The sequence below is a fragment of the Lagenorhynchus albirostris genome, chromosome 5 (assembly GCF_949774975.1).
Source record: "Lagenorhynchus albirostris chromosome 5, mLagAlb1.1, whole genome shotgun sequence".
Taxonomy (NCBI): domain Eukaryota; kingdom Metazoa; phylum Chordata; class Mammalia; order Artiodactyla; family Delphinidae; genus Lagenorhynchus; species Lagenorhynchus albirostris.
Genome location: NC_083099.1, coordinates 42,238,730 through 42,255,297, shown reverse-complemented (window position 1 = coordinate 42,255,297; position 16,568 = coordinate 42,238,730). Strand labels below are relative to the sequence as shown.

Sequence of the window (16,568 nt, the reverse complement as noted above, 5' to 3'; positions counted from 1 at the left end):
AACATCACCTAAAACAAGATAGAGAACACTTCCATCATCCCATGAAGGTGCTTAATGCCGTCTTCCAATCAATCCCTACTCCTACCCCACCCCCATTACAGAGCAACCACTTCCTGGTCTCTATCACTGTAGATTTAGTCTTGCCATTTTGGGATTTCATGTAAATGTATTCATGCAGTATGTATCATTTTGAGTCTCGCTTCTCTGATTGAACATAATGTACTTTACATTAATCCATGTTGTTTTGTGTGTCAGAAATTTCTTTTTATTGCTGAGTATTATTCCATTATATGAGTAAACAGCAAATTGTTTATCCATTTGGGTTGTTTCTAGTTTGGGGCTATCATGAATAAGATTGCTATAAAGATCCTTGTATGAGTTTTTTGGTGTGTATTTATGTTTTCATTTCTCTCTGTAAACACCTAGGAATGGAACTGCTGGGCAATAGGGTAGGTGTGTGTTTACTATGAAATGCCAAACAGTTCTCAAAAGTGTTTGTACCGGGCTTCCCTGGTGGTGCAGTGGTTGAGAGTCCGCCTGCCGATGCAGGGAACACGGGTTCGTGCCCCGGTCCGGGAAGATCCCACATGCCGCGGAGCGGCTGGGCCCGTGAGCCATGGCCGCTGAGCCTGCGCGTCCAGAGCCTGTGCTCTGCAACGGGAGAGGCCACAGCAGTGAGAGGCCCGCGTACCGCAAAAAAAAAAAAAAAAAAAAAGTGTTTGTACCATTGTACATTCCTACCCAGTTTTTCTTTTACGGTTTATACTTTTTGTGCCCCACCCAAGAAATCTTTACCTACACCAAGGTGGGGGAGATTTTCTCCTATATTTTCTTCTAGAAGCTTTATGATTTTAGGTTTTACGTTAAGGTCTATGATCCAGCTCCAATTTAAATTTTTATTCAGAGTGAGAAAGTATTTGAAATTCATTCTCTTTCATGTAAGTATCTAGTTGTCTCAGCAGCATTAAAAAAAAAAAGACTTTCCTCATGAGGGAATGTTTAGTCCGTTTATATTTAATGTAATTTTTATATAATTGGGTTTAAGTGTACCATCCTGTTACTTACTTTTCATTTTGCACCTCTGTGGCCCCTCCCTTGCCTTCTTTTGAGTTGAGTAGTCACTAGCATTCCATTTAATTTCCTCAATTGCCTTCTTAGCTATTGCTCTTGTGTTTGAAGTTATTATTATTATATATACATATATATTTTTTTTTGGCTGTGTTGCGTCTTAGTTGCTGCACATGGGATCTTCTCTGAGGCATGTGGGATCTTTTGTTGCGGCACGCAGGCTCTTCATTGCGGCACACAGGCTCTTCGTTGCGGCGGGTGGGCTTCTCTCTAGTTGTGGTGTGCGGATTTATCTCTCTCTAGTTGTGGTGCACGGGCTCCAGGGCACATAGGCCCTGTAGTTTGTAGCACATGGGCTCTCTCGTTGAGGTGTGTGAGCTCAGTAGTTGCAGCATGCAGGCTTAGTTGCCCTGCAGAATTTGGAATCATAGTCCCCTGACCAGGGATTGAATCCACAACCCCTGCATTAGAAGGCAGATTCTTTACCACTGGACCCCCAGGGAAGTCCCTGAAATTATTTTTTTTAATTGATTGCTTTAGATCAGGGCTTCTCAACCTTTGTACTATTGACATTTTGAGTCAGATAATTCTATGTGGGGTATGCTTTCTTTGTATTTTGCTTCATTGTGGTCTGCTGATCATCCTGGTTTTACACGTTGATGTTTTTCATAAAATTTGAGAAATTTATGATTTATCTATCTATTTCTTCAATTATTTTTCTGCCCCATTCTCACTCTTGTCTCTTTCTGGTATTTGAGTAACATATAACTTACACTGCTTTATAGTGTCCTACATGTCTTTGTAGAACATGTTCAATTAATTTTCCTTCAATCTTTATTCTTGTCTTTTCTTCAGACTAGGTAATTTGTATTGATCAAGTTTACTCACTTCTTCTTTTGTCATCTCCAAGTTCTTTTAAGCCGATCCAGAGAACTTTCATTCCAGTTTTTTTATTTTTCTCTTCTAGAATTTTTATCTTTAATTTTCCATTTCTCTGTTGAGATTCCTTATCTGTTGTCTCACTAAGACCATAGTTGCCTTAAATTCCTTGAACGTATTTATTATAGCTGCTGTAAATCTGCTAAGATTAATATCTAGGCCTCTTGGAGTTGACTACTATTGACCACTGTTTTTTCTTGACTGTTGGTCAACTTTTCCTGTTTCTTTACATGTCTGGTAATTTCTCAATTTTATATTGTACTGGACAATGTGAGTATATGTTAAAAACCTGTAAATAGTCTGGATTCTTTTATCTTTCTCTGAAGAGTTTTGATATTTGATTTTTGTTCTCATAAGTAAAGTAGTTCAGTTATTAGCTAACTATCTTTTTTTTTTTTTTTTTTTTTTGCGGTACGTGGGCCTCTCACTGCTGTGGCCTCTCCCGTTGTGGAGCACAGGCTCCGGACGTGCAGGCTCAGCAGCCATGGCTCATGGGCCCAGCCGCTCCCCGGCATGTGGGATCTTTCCGGATCGGGGCACGAACCCGTGTTCCCTGCATCGGCAGGCGGACTCTCAACCACTGAGCCACCAGGGAAGCCCTAGGTAACTATCTTGATTATTTTTTTTCTTTTCTTTTCTTTTTTTTGGCAGGGGGAGTCATGGGGAATGTGTTATGGTTTGTCTCAGCAAATCTGTAAAAGCTTAAGGTGTTCCCAAGCCCCATCAATTTGTTGCAACTCAACTTCCCTACTCTGTCTCTCTTACAGCTCTTGTCAGCACTTGGTTTTAGGCTCAGTTAGGCTAGATCTGAAGTGGGCCTTCATTTAGAGAGTGGTCCTTATTCTTAATACACAACCTAAGTGTCTCCACTGGATGTCTCTCTACTCTGCTTGGGCCAGAACTTGATATTCCCCAGCAATACTCAGTCTCTAGTGTTTTTGTTCCACTCTCGATCCCATAGCAGCCATGTTCAGTTGAGCCTCAGTGCAGGGTCCTGCGTATGTGCAGCGTATGAGCCCTCAGCTAAGGACTCGTGAGGGGCCCACACGTAGACTTCCGAGGCTCCCCCTCTGTTACAGCTCTCCACAGACTCCAGCCACATTCTGTATCTTCGCTTCAGTCTAGCTCTGCTTGGACTCCAGCTTGCTGTGCCACAACCAGAAAAGTGTCGCCTCACAGAGAGCTGAGGTGATCACGGGGCAGCTTGTGATCCCTTCTCTCAAAGATGCTATCTTGCACTGCCTGTTGTCCAAGTTGTCCAATGCCTGAAAACAGTTGCTTAGCACAGTTTATCCAGTTTTATAGTTGTTTATGGTGGATGGCCTAGTGCAATACCAGTTAATCTGGGAAAGTTGGAAGAGGAAGCCCCTGTAGACTCCTGGAGAGTTTTTGAGTTTTTAGGTGTGAATTGTTCCCGAGGCCCCACTTAAATACTTATTGCCTTTGGATTCCAGGAGGCACCACTAAAATCCTTATATTAAAGTTCCCTTTCTCTTGTTATTACCGTAACAAAAAACCAAATCGATTGTCACTAGTGTATTTCTAAACTAAACCAGAAGGAGGGAAGAGAGAGAATATAACCCATCACTGGAGTGAGGGTAGGGTGTTTGTGGTTCTTGATTCCTATTTCTCTGGATCTGTGGTTGGTTTTGGAAACATCCATAATTCTTACTCTAATCCAGATAACAAATATTCATCCTGAAATCTCTAATCACATCCTTCATGTTATGTTAGAAATTTTCTACCCAGAGAAAGGAGTGGAAGACCAGAATTTGCAGACGGCACGTTCTACTCTGGCTATCAAATATTATTCTTAATGAAAAGGAGAAAAATAATCCAAGGCCACATTTTTCTGCTTTGTTACACCCAATTCCAAATTCAGCAATCTGGTGATTAACTTTTACTGTTCTTCTTCTAAGTTCCAAGTGCTGTTCACATCTAAGCATTTCATCTTTAGAATACTTAAAAATAGTATTACATGTGTGCATGCGTGTGTGTATATATCTACTTCCCTCTGTCTCTAAATTCCACACTCTTCCTTCCTGAATCTTGTGAAAACCTTGGCAGATGGATATGCTCTTCTGAACACTTCTCTCAGGTGTGTCATGTCATGTTGCTGGAGTTTACATGTGTGTATAGCTAATCTAACTGTTATCACCTAATACTGGTTACACTATATAAACTTTGTTGCTGTGGTATAAAGCTGGGTAAAGTTTGCGTTAACACTAAACAATTTTTATTGCATACATTTGTATACTTTTTAAAAAAAATAAATTTATTTATTTTGGGCTGTGTTGGGTCTTCGTTGCTGCCCGCGGGCTTTCCCTAGTTGCGGGGGGCGGGGGTAACGTTGCAGTGCGCAGGCTTCTCACTGTGGTGGCTTCTCTTGTTGCAGAGCGTGGACTCTAGAGCACAGGCCCAGTAGTTGTGGTGCACTGGCTTAGTTGCTCCGCGGCATGTGGGATCTTGCCGGACCAGAGCTCGAACCCGTGTCCCCTGCATGGGTAGGTGGCTTCTTAACCACTGCGCCACCAGGGAAGTCCCCAAAATAAACAAATTTATCTTGCTTTGAATCGGAGCCAGGCTTATTCCTGTTCCAAATGAGAGCACCTGAAGTCTCGATATCTCCTATATCTCTTGTTTCTGTTACACTTTTGTCTTATCCTCAGGCCATGAACTGTTTTTCTGCTTTCTATGTGGAATCCCAACTTAACAGCCACTCCAACGCAAAAGCATTGAAAAATTAGAAAATTCCAGCACAGACATTAGAATGTAAAATGAGTTTAACCAAAAGAAAAAGAAGAGCAGCAGCTCTATGTATAAAGTCCAACAGCTTTAAAAAAAAAAAAGTCCAATAGCTTTAATGTGTTTATTTTTGCTTTAATCTTGTCATCAAGGGTGAATTTTTAGCTGTTCATTTTGTATACAACACAGAATCAGTGATAGCATGAACACATTAGTCTCTACAATGCTAAATCTACCCCTAGCACACATCCAAGGGACCTGAAACACATGCCATGCATCTTGAGTGACCGTGCAATGCCATAGACTCTGAGCTCAACATCAAATTGACATTTTAACTTTTTTTCAGATGTCTCTTAGAGACAAATATAGACTAGTAGGTATAAAAACCTCTGAAGAGTACCAAGAGTAATGAGGTTTTGCCAAGGTTTTGTTGTATTTTATGGATAGTTTTCAGGGACTAACTTACCAGACAGTCTGATTGATTTGAGCAGTCATTTTGACGCATGATTTAATTATTAAATTCAATTGGGAGATTCCTAAAAGAAAGCATTGTCTAATATTTTATGGAGCCTGCTATCTTTTTATAAACAAATAACATCTTATGATTTTTAAAATAGCAAGAAAATGCTCATGGAAAATTTTTCATGATGTTAAAATAGGTATAGTAAATGCATATACAAAGTCACTGTTTCAAAATTCAGCAGGAAACAAGAGCAGATTTTGAGATATACCATTCGTGAAAAATACATCTCAGTTATGTGGGTTGTTTTTTCTTACTCCCTCCAACCCTCCTTTCCTTCCTTAATAACTGGACTCCTCCTATGGTTTTAATCTTAACAAATCGAAACTGGCTTGACTTAATTTGCATTTCTTGTTGTATGTTTTCATGATTAAAAACAAAACAACAAAAATTCCACTGCTGACCACAATGAGATATTCCCAATATCTTATTCACTTTCTGCTATTCTAATTCAATAGAATTCTAATATAATTGGGCCAAAGCTAATATTACTTGGATAAAGAAGCAATTGGCATAAACAGAAAGAGATGTCTAGGGAAGATGACCAGCCAAAGATTTTAGAAAGAAGTGATGGCTTCTGTGGTTAAAAATAAAAGTCTGGCATTTAGTTTTGCTTTGCTATGCAGAAAATAGATGTTGCTATTCTTGTTCAAAATATAAAGCTTAAATTCCATGCCTAGAACCTAGAAAGTCTAAAGTAACTATGGATGCCAAATTTATGCTTTTAAAAAAATCTGGCATTTAGTCTTCACAATTAAGATCAAGAAATAATTGTATTCCTGAAATATGTTAATTTTCTATATAATAAATTTGCTAATTTACATAATCAAGGAACACTGATGATAAAAACTCTCAGTTCGGGGTTCTCATTTGGGACATGAAGTTGGTACATAGCCTCTTGGGAACAAAAATAAAAACAAGCCATGGAGAGATGTTCTCAGTGTTCCCTGTTTGCCTTTGCTGTAATTCTCTCCTTCCTCCAGAGGACCTTGTAGAGAGAGATACCCTGGCTTGAATCATACCACTGCTGAGCCCTTGCATGGCTGCTGTTCCAGTGGTGGCTCCTCATTGGGACAGCCCTACCCCTGCCCTGGTACCCAGAGGCTCCCTGTCTCACCTCCCCACTCCATCCTTGGGAAACTAGACGACCTAACGTGGAATAATTATCTGATGCAGTTTGCTTGGGTGTGGGCAAGATATTCCAAATCTGTTACCATTCACTGTCTTTTAAGTGTAGGAAAGAATAACTCTAATTCTGTCCTGTCTTTACACATCTAAACCCATTGGAGAAAATCATGAAAGATGCCCATTTTTATCGCATTCAGCCAATACTGAGCATTACGATATCTGTGAAGCCTCCACTGGGCTGTAAGTGCCAAGGCAGGGATGGTGCCTGAGTGCTCACCTCTAGATACACTCCCTTAGGTGACCTGCACTTGGCATATGGTCGGTGCTCAAAAAGTAATAATAACAATAATAATAATGGAAAGAATATACAAGCAGATTTACTTATAGCAAAAATAGTGGCTTTCTCAATTAAATCTGTTCATAACATAGATCAATGTTTTATGAATCCAGTGATTTTTTTTTAAACTTGTATATTTGGTATATAGGAATTATGTATGTGAACATAGTTCACACTGGGGTGTTTTGGAATGAAATGTTTCATTACTATTTTTCAGGCTTGTTAGAATCATCATTCTTCTGAACTCTAAAATGTCGTCGTTTTTTGCTTTTGTTTTCTTTTTCCCGGCTGACCAAGGAGGCATTGCAAAATAGATTTCAACCGTTTATAATCTGAACTGAAATTATGTGAGTGCTATAAATCAAAACGACTGGCTTTAGTAACTGCCAGAGTAAACCAAAAACAAGGCTGTAGATGTCAATGTTTCAATGTGAACATGTATTTCTGACAAAATTTTAAAAAGGCAAACACTGCTTTCTAAAATAGGAGCAAAAGTTATTGGATCTTCTCCAATTCTGTATTTATTACTCCATTTTTCTGAATATATGCCTGAGATAAAGGGAAATCAAGATGAAAAATACATAGACTGGTTGTAGTCTTGGAGCCTAAATAGGGGGAGTATTCTTGCTTAATATCCCATGGGTATAGTTTTTTCCCATGTAGCAGGATTTGTATCTTTCATTATTACACTAAGCATCACTGTTTGTCTCTGCATATACTGAGACAGATGGGGGCATAAATGTGCACAAGAGACATCACTATTCAGTTAGAGATGTCTAATACATCATTTCTACAGGATTAAAAAAAATTATATGAGCAAACATGACCCTTTTCATTATATGGAAAACTCTCTAGGAAGCAGGAACATTAAATAACCCTGTGCTTTGTCTTTGTGAAATCATCTGTTTTAAATTGAATACTCACTGGTATTCATGTTGGCATTTGGAAAATTACCAGTTTTAAAACTCGCCCCCAGATGTAGCTGTGACTGTGTTTATCTGACTTTAGTTTGATTGGAGCATTCTAAAATGGAAGGTCTATCGTTTAGTCTCTCTTACTAAAAAGGGGTATTCCCTCCTTGAAAATGCACAAATTCTAAGGATTCAGGGTAAAACGATGTCCAGCATTTGGAAAGTAAACAGTACCTAGGACAGTAAAAGTGGTTTAGGAGAACAGTAAATAAGACCACATGTATCTGTTTTCACTGGGAAAGAATGGAATAGGGACTGTAATTTTACTAACTTTACAAATAACTCAGAATTCATTCTTACTTCAGTGTTATCTCAACTTCAGAAAGAGCACAAATATCAGCATGATTCACGATGTAATGTCTTCTTAATTTAAAATATTTTATATTATTCTCCTTTGATTTTTGTCTTGTATACTTATTTTTTTAATTAATTAATTTATATTTATTTATTTGGCTGCACTGGGTCTTGGTTGTGGCACATGGGATCTCCGTTGCCGTATGCGGGATCTTTCGTTGCGGCATGCAAACTCTTAGTTGCGGCAAATGGGATCTAGTTTCCTGACCAGGGATCCAACCCGGGCCCCCTGCATTGGGAGCGCGGAGTCTTAGCTACTGGACTACAAGGGAAGTCCCTGTCTTGTATATTTTCTTGAGAATGCTTTTCTTTACATTCTGACTTTGATCTCACTGGAAATTAATTTTGCTTTTTTTTTTGTGGTACGCGGGCCTCTCACTGTTGTGGCCTCTCCCGTTGCGGAGCACAGGCTCCGGACACGCAGGCTCGGCGGCCATGGCTCACGGGCCTAGCCGCTCGGTGGCATGCGGGATCTTCCCGGGCCAGGGCACGAACCCGCGTCCCCTTCATCGGCAGGCGGACTCTCAACCACTGTGCCACCAAAATTAGGGAAGCCCTAATTTTGCCTTTTTTAAAATTAAAAAATGTTCCAAATTATTTTGCTTAAATGTTATTCTACCTGTGCCATCAGTCCTAAGAAAAGGAGCTTTAGAATTGTATTAATTAATATGTAAGCAAAGCATTAGCCAGTACTCTAAATGGGAAGGCTTGCCTCTCAATAGGTGAAAAGTGGGGAAAACTGCCTTCTACAGATGTATGTGCAGGTGTCAGCAACTGCTATTAAATACAACCTATGTAGGTAAAAGTCTAATAATCTAAATTTTTGATAACCTACTTTTTATGTTTTTAATGTCTGAGTATCCTAAAGGTTTTCTCCACCCCCCGCCTCCCCCAATTCCTTGACTATTACTTCTACCTTTGTTTCTGCACGAACACATTTTAAATTATGCATTGTCTAATTAATACAGGAATATGTTGAGATACTGCATGACATCACACTTAACCTCTGAATTTCTACATGACAAAAGGTGATGGGAGAGGGGCTTCCCTGGTGGCGCAGTGGTTGAGAGTCCGCCTGCCGATGCAGGGGACCCGGGTTCGTGACCCGGTCCGGGAAGATCCCACATGCCGCGGAGTGGCTGGGCCCGTGAGCCATGGCCGCTGAGCCTGCGCGTCCGGAGCCTGTGCTCCGCAACAGGAGAGGCCACAACAGTGAGAGAGAGGCCTGCGTACCGCAAAAAAAAAAAAAAAAAAAAAAAAGGTGATGGGAGAGTGTGGCTGAAACATGGGCCCTTTCCTATGGAGGCAGAGACCCAGGCAGACTGCCCTGCCCCCTAACCCTCCCCCCAACCACAATCTGCCATCGGAGCCCTCACAGTAATCTGCTTGTGCTGAAAGCTAGGGACTCTGGTCCTTGGAGGTTCTGAGATTAATTTGGATTTGGCAAATGTCAGAGGGGATGATAATGCCAGATTATAGGATTTCTAGAGTAAATGGAACCACGTCTCTAAATGTAATCTACACTTTTGCTACTTGCTTGCTTTTTGGTGGAGTTTTGAATTGTGCAAATGCTTATAATGATCTGCTAAAATGAACAGTTGCTACATGTTTTCTTCTAAGTCCTTAACTTGTATTTACTGAAATGATTGTACAAACGATGGTGTGGCTACTACTAAACACGTGAACATGATCATAATCAACCCTTGGTTAAACAGCTTAACAGTAGTAAAAATAAAAAGTAATGGACAAAGCATCAACATTATTAAGAATTAGCAAATAAATTTACATACTAGGAAACAAGTGTAGAATCGCATATCTAACGGAAGCCTTATAGTGTCAACTATCACTTGCCCTTTGCAATCTGCCGCCTAGTCTAAGTGACTTTACTTTCTGTTTTATACTATTCTGGATAACAACCAGAGGGAGGGTGTATTCCTAAATATTGGATATAATTTTAAGATAATGACTTTATCCTAAATTCACTTTGTACCATATTTTTGACTAGATTTGCTTCCTCTGTGATTTGGGGATTCTCTCTCCAAATAACTTGCCAAATTTAATTATATATATATAAAATGTGAAAGGTGGGACAACATGGGACAGGGATTTCAGAAAGAATAAGAAAAGAGAGTAAGTGTAAATAGTTTACATGTCCATTATTATACAATGGATACATAATTTTTAAAAATCTAGTTAGAATTTAAAAAATGAATTAATACCAAATATGCCATTCCCCCTTTTCTATTATTTTAAATATATTATTTTTACTCTCACACAGTGATAAAATGTAAACATATTTATTTTGATTCTATCTGGAAAAGCAAGATAACTTCAAAAAAGCAACTGAAAGCCCTTGGAACAAATTTGAGAAATCCCTAGCTATGGTAAGGCTCTTGCTTATCGTCCACATGAAAAGAAGGGAGCCCATGTTTAGAGTTTCAAGCAGGATTTTTGGGCTTCTGCTATCGGTAAAATTAGATTAAATCATACTATTTCTTAATACTGCTTTCACTAACAAATCAGTCTCTTCCGTGAAAGAATTAGTGCTGCTAAATTGCAAACTATACTGCAACTGCGAAGAGTCATAGTGAATGAGAAAACAGTAATATTTCCATATGGCAGAATTTCCCAAAGTGGGTGTTATGGAACATGAGCTCCTTGGAGTGTTACTAGGTGTTACTCCAAAAAGTGTGCGTGGTCCGATTAATCTGGAAAACATTGGAATTACATTTGTGGTGTTTATTTATTTCCCCTGGAGGATATTTAAATTAGAACCTTTGATGTGCTTATATGTACTAACTTTCTAGGATAGTATGTTTCCCAAACTCATTTGACCCTGGAGCCCCGTGTTTGGAACAGTATCTTTGGAACTTGTGTCCTGTGGAGCACACTTTGGGGAACACTGTATCTCATTACTCCTGCAGTGTTCAACTAATTAGCTTAGAAGTCTAGATGTGAAGGATTTAATCCAGAGTCAGTTAAATAGGACTCAGCACAGTATCTAATGGTCATGTCATTTCTGCAGAGCTGGGTCGGGAATGCTGGTGTGAAGAGCTAAGGCAATTTGGGGGGAAAATTAAGAGAAGATCAGTCTAATAATGGGTCAAAAGGAGGAAAGAATTTTCTGAGGTCATTGGGAAATAAAACCTTATCCAGAGTATGAATTCCTATACTTACAGTGTACAATGAAATGTTGCCCTTTCTAGTTTTTGTGTTCCCAGTTGCAAGAGAGTTAGATCTGGCAACAACTCGGGCGGGGAGGGGGGAATGTCAGGAAAATCAAATATACCTGGCAAAGGAAAAAGCGATCACTCCCTTTGTGAATCCCTCATGTATTGCCAGATATCCTAGTGATCCAATTCAATCGTGTAATCAACTTCCTAGGATCACCTCAAATAGTGTTGATGATGCAATCCTGCATGCAATCCTGCAATCCTGTTTGCACATAATGTTCATGGACTGAAATCATCACAGCTGTATGAAATAAGACGTGGTTTTTTTTGTTGTTTTTTTTTGCGGTATGCGGGCCTCTCACTTTTGTGGCCTCTCCCGTTGTGGAGCACAGGCTCCGGACACGCAGCCTCAGCGGCCATGGCTCACGGGCCCAGCCGCTCCGTGGCATGTGGGATCCTCCCGGACCGGGGTGCGAACCCATGTCCCCTGCATCGGCAGGCGGACTCTCAACCACTACGCCACCAGGGAAGTTTTAAATTATCCAGATCACATATGCTCCATCACTCTATAAAACACTCTGTAATACTCTTACCACATAGACAAGATTCTAGAGCCCAATGCCTTCAGTCCAAGGCAAGGAATGGAATGTAGCCACTGGTTACCAGTAAGATGCACAGTCATGTTGCATTAGAACAGCAACCTCAGAGTTAAGTGCCTTGGGCAAGTTGGTCATGTGAAATAAATGCCGATCTTGGGAACTAGCTTTGGAGTTTTCCATATAAGTATTATTTATTCCTTTTATTAGAGAATTGCAAATACAGTGAATTAAAAAAAAAGTTTCTCTGTCTCTCCCCCCACCCCCCCAATCCCAACCCATTTTAAGAGTACAAATTGCCAGTGGAGCAGCGGGAGAGCAGTGCATTAATGAAGACCTGGGCTTGGCATCTTGCTGGGGGCTCATAAGCAGGTGATCATTGGCTCCCAGCTTCATTTCTAAAAGACTATAAAACCATTCCAAAATTTGGCACCATGGGGGCTGTTGGCAATGCGAACTCAGGCTAGGGGGTCTGGGTGACGACGATTCCAAAGCTTTGGCAGTGCTGTTTAGGGCAGCTTCACATGCAAACTTCTCAAATCAATTTCCCTAACTAGACTCAACCTTCCCTGTCCCTGGAAAATGGGAGTGGCTGGCTGGTGAGCCACAGGGCATGCCGGGTGATGTCTGCAGACCCCCGACAGCTGGAGGCGGCTCAGGGAGAGAGAGCTCCAGGAGGATGGGGAAGGGAACAAAGTAGCCTGATTTTGAGACATAACTATTAATCAAACTGCTACTATTTTGCCTAGAACTTCTGTTTTTCAAAAATCTACAAGCCAAAGTGGGAGAAAAAGAGGCAGAAAGGGAGTAAAAAATACACGCACTACTTGATTAAAGTCAGAAATGAATTAATTCTACAAAGCAAAGTTTAGAAGATGCCTTGTGAACTCAGAAGGAAAGCCATGCACTCAGCACCATCTAGTAAGACATTTTGCAGGGCAAATAAACACTAATTTACTAACTAAGTCGCTTTTCTCCTTCATCTTCACCAAAACAGTACCGTTTTCATTTTAGACAATCACAGTGATCATAGCATTTAAAAATATCTTTCCATCGTTATTATGAATTTTGGGTTAAGTTAAAAATAAAAAAGGAAAATTAACTGCATACCGTAATACGCTGACACTGCTTATTCCTGGACTCCGGTTAGAGGGTGGGCTTTGGTAACTCTCCAGAATCAGGACGTCCTAAAGTCACCAAGCAAACTCAGGCCACCTGGCCTGACTGTCCCATCACTGATCACAACCTGCATGTTTCCCACATTCCCGTCCCAACCCCCGCCTCAAATACACACATCCAAATGTTCAGTGCCTCTCAATAGGCAGATACTCCAATCTAACATGGTGGCAGGTATTTTGTACTAGATGGCTTAAAAAAAAAGAAGAAAAAAAACCGAGGTTCTAATTCTCATACTGTAAATTCTAATGTTATAGTTTACCAAAGTAAGCACGTCTCTTGGGAAACCACTAGTCATTCTTTCAGTCAAAGAAAGGTTAAGTGCTCAGAGGAATCCAGATAGATTACAGTCCTTGGCAGCCACAAGGGAATCTTTTCATCCTCCTGAGTTCACTCCTAGAACCTGCTTCAGGAACGCTCCACAGCTGAAGCAAGCAGGGAAGCGGCATCGTGGGCAGGAGGTGGCCGGTGAATGGGGCCTTTGAGAAGCTATAAAGGCAAATGCTCACTCTGGAAGGACAAAACCAGGTGGCCGCCCTGGCATTTCAGACACAGAGGGGTGGGGATGCAATGAAAACCTTGTTTGGCTGTTTGAGCCCCTCAGCCAGGGAAACAGGATGACCCAGCATTTTCTGTAATTAACTTATAAAATACTGAGATTGGAAATGTGACTTTGGTGATAAGAAATGAAAAGCAGCAAGTCTGGCCGCAAAAATAACTCAGTGGTTTGCAACCAGATGTTAAAGACTGCTGCCTTTCCACTGTCTAGGGGAAGCGCGTCCCAGTAGTTAACCACCAAATTCCAAAACTTGGCTGCGAACTCTGTACTCGGCTTCCGGGAGCACACATGCAGTTCTACACTGCTGCTTCTCAGAACACTGCTTCAGAGACACTTGAAAGCTACTAGAACAGGAGAGGAAAAGATGCACAAAACTGGGCAGCTGGAGCTCGATTCGAGGTGGCAACCTCACCAGCGTTCTCTCTGAATGCAAATAGCAGACTTCCCAAGGGGCGCTGTGACTTATTCGGCCATGGTGCCTTCTATCTACTCTTAAAGGTGGCAGGGATTATGGTAATGTGATTTGCTTTTTTCACTTGGTAATGTAAAAAAATCGTGGTGTCTGGTGGTAAAGTTTAACAGCTGCCTATTACATTAGGTAAGGTGTAGGCCAAAGATTAAGGTCATGCATGATTAGGATAAACACACAAAGACTGGTCAGGTGGTACACAAAGTCTATTTAACTAATAAAGAAAGCGAGGGAAGAAGTTTACTTCTGCCGTGCAGGCGGCTCTCATCCTCCCCACGTCCCTCAGCCTCCAAGAGTAGCCACGGAATAATAAACCATTTCCAAATCTGTGTCTGCAGGGCTGCTGCAGAGCAGAAAACCTGGGCTCAGGAGGACAAAGCATTCTCAGGACAGCTCTGCCCCTCAGCATAGGGTGTGGCCACATCGGCCCTGACTCACTGCTCCAATGAGAGGACACAAAGTCTGATGCCTGGAGGGCCCTGTAAGGGATCTTGAAAACAATCGTAAAAGGAGAATATGTGGCACATATGCCGTTCACTTCATACATGTGACTCTACAGCTATATATTTATATATTTTGAACATTGGATGAAAGAGTTGGGAAAACACGAAGAAACCATTTTCCAGCCTCTCAACTACATTGGCCAAGAACACCCTCTGTTCATCACGGCACATAGACTTAAGACGGCCGGGGATGGGGAACCCCATGTCTGGGATGGATGATCCTAACTGTAACGCCCACACCTTTCACTACATTAAAAGAGACCAGTGTGTTGAAAGTCCTTTAGTCTAAGGCAGCTGAGACCCCAGAGGGTTCACTGCTCTTCTGTTTTGCTGCTATTCCTGAACTTCACCACCATGACTGTGATGTTGTCAGGGCAGCCTCTGTAAAACGACTGTAAAACTATGCTCTTGGCCCCAAAGTGAGGTTCATCCAAGCGGTCCTTGATGAATCGAACAGCTTCTTCGTTGCTGAAAGCATCCCAGAGGCCATCTGATGCCAAGATCATGAACTCGGGCTGGAGCTTGTCCAGGTCAAAGGTCAGGATATCTGGGTCTGGGATGACCACGTTGAGATTTTTCAGCGGATAATCCCCCAGGGATCGAGACATGGCCAGGATTCCCTGGACCCTCCAGGAGCCATTGAAACTGATGAAACCACCTGGAAAGATAGAACGAGCCCATTAGCTTGACCAGCTGCTCTCTCACACCCCGGGTGCGGTCCGCGTGCGTCTGCGAAGGGCTGACCTACTGCATGTGACCTATGTGCTCCCCTCACCCCACCTTGGCGCTACCAGGAGGGAACAGCGTTCCTCTGCGTGGCTTGAGGTTTGATGCTCTGCGGGTAGGTCCTCAGGCCCTCATCCTTGGTATCTTAAAAGGCTTCAAGACCAAATTAATAAGAATATTGAGGGTAGGAGGCATGGATGGGTGAGGGCATCAGTTTTAACTTAAGGACACCTTGGCAGCTCAGTGACTGACAGTAGGGAGCCCTAGGGTGGGGATCCAGGGACAGCAGCAAAACAGCACTGAAAGGCAGGTGGATGGTACCAGAGAATACCACTGGGATCCATCATTAGCTTGAGGCTGCCCTTGGGTGTGCCTGTGTCTCAAAACACCTCCCCAGATGGCATCAGGATTAAAGAATGGTGCATTTTAGCACAGTTGTTAAAGGCTCAGGCCCTCGGGGCAGACTGCTTAGATTTGATTCCTGGCTCTGTTACTTTCAGCTTTGTGGGATTTTGGATGAGAAACTCTTTCTGATCCTCGGTTTCCTTGGTTCCAAAATTGGGACAATAACAGTACCTATTCCACTGAGGAGTTGTGAGAAATAAAGGAGTTAGTTATTGCATATTAATCACCCGGCACAGTGCCTGCATATAACATGCATTCAGTATTATCTATTATTATTTTTTCTTTAAGGGAGCTAGAACTTTGTCCATTCGCATATTATTTGTCAGATATTTATTAAATATATATTCCACGCAGGGAAATTTGCAGGCTATAAAGTTAGACAAGATCCAGACCTTTCTATAAAGAAGTAGACAGCCTGGCAGGAGGGAAAAGCCACCTGTATCAACAGCTACAAGCACAAAGCAGCATTTCTTCAGGGAGAGACTAGTACCTGCTAAATGCTGTAGGCAGATGGGGAGGAGGGAGCGAAGATTTCTGGTTGTGATAATCAGGGAGGAGTGAGCATTAAAGCTGGGCTTTGAACGATGGGTAGGACTTCCATGGGCAGGGATGTACGAGAACATTCCAGGAAGCATGGTCTCCTGGGCAAGAGCATGGGCTCTGGAGTCACTGTCCTGGGTCTCAATTCTGGTCTCACCATTCACAAGCTGTGTCCTTGGGCACACTAGCCTCTCTGAGGCTCCACTTCCTTGGTTGTAAAATAAGGATAACATCATTAACCTCGTAAGGTAGGGAAAGAGAAAGTATATGTAAAGCGCTCAGCTTAGCTCCCAGCACAGAGCGAGCACACAGTAAGTGGCAGCTGACATCACTGTTATTGTGGAAACAGCTTAAGGACT

General features: G+C 41.7%; 1 protein-coding gene across 2 annotated transcripts in view; it reads right to left on the bottom strand.

The window, feature by feature from the left end:
* Positions 1-16,568, bottom strand: part of PPM1L (protein phosphatase, Mg2+/Mn2+ dependent 1L) — a 349,036-nt gene that overhangs the window by 3,526 nt on the left and 328,942 nt on the right. Inside the window, exon 4 of one of the 2 annotated variants that reach the window (XM_060149943.1) lies at positions 14,224-15,196. The exons of the other annotated variant lie outside the window; for it this stretch is intronic. Coding sequence (XP_060005926.1) covers positions 14,850-15,196 — 347 coding nt within the window. The 3' untranslated portion in view covers positions 14,224-14,849. Of the gene's footprint in view, positions 1-14,223; positions 15,197-16,568 lie in introns of those variants that run through there. 2 annotated transcript variants of the gene reach the window in all.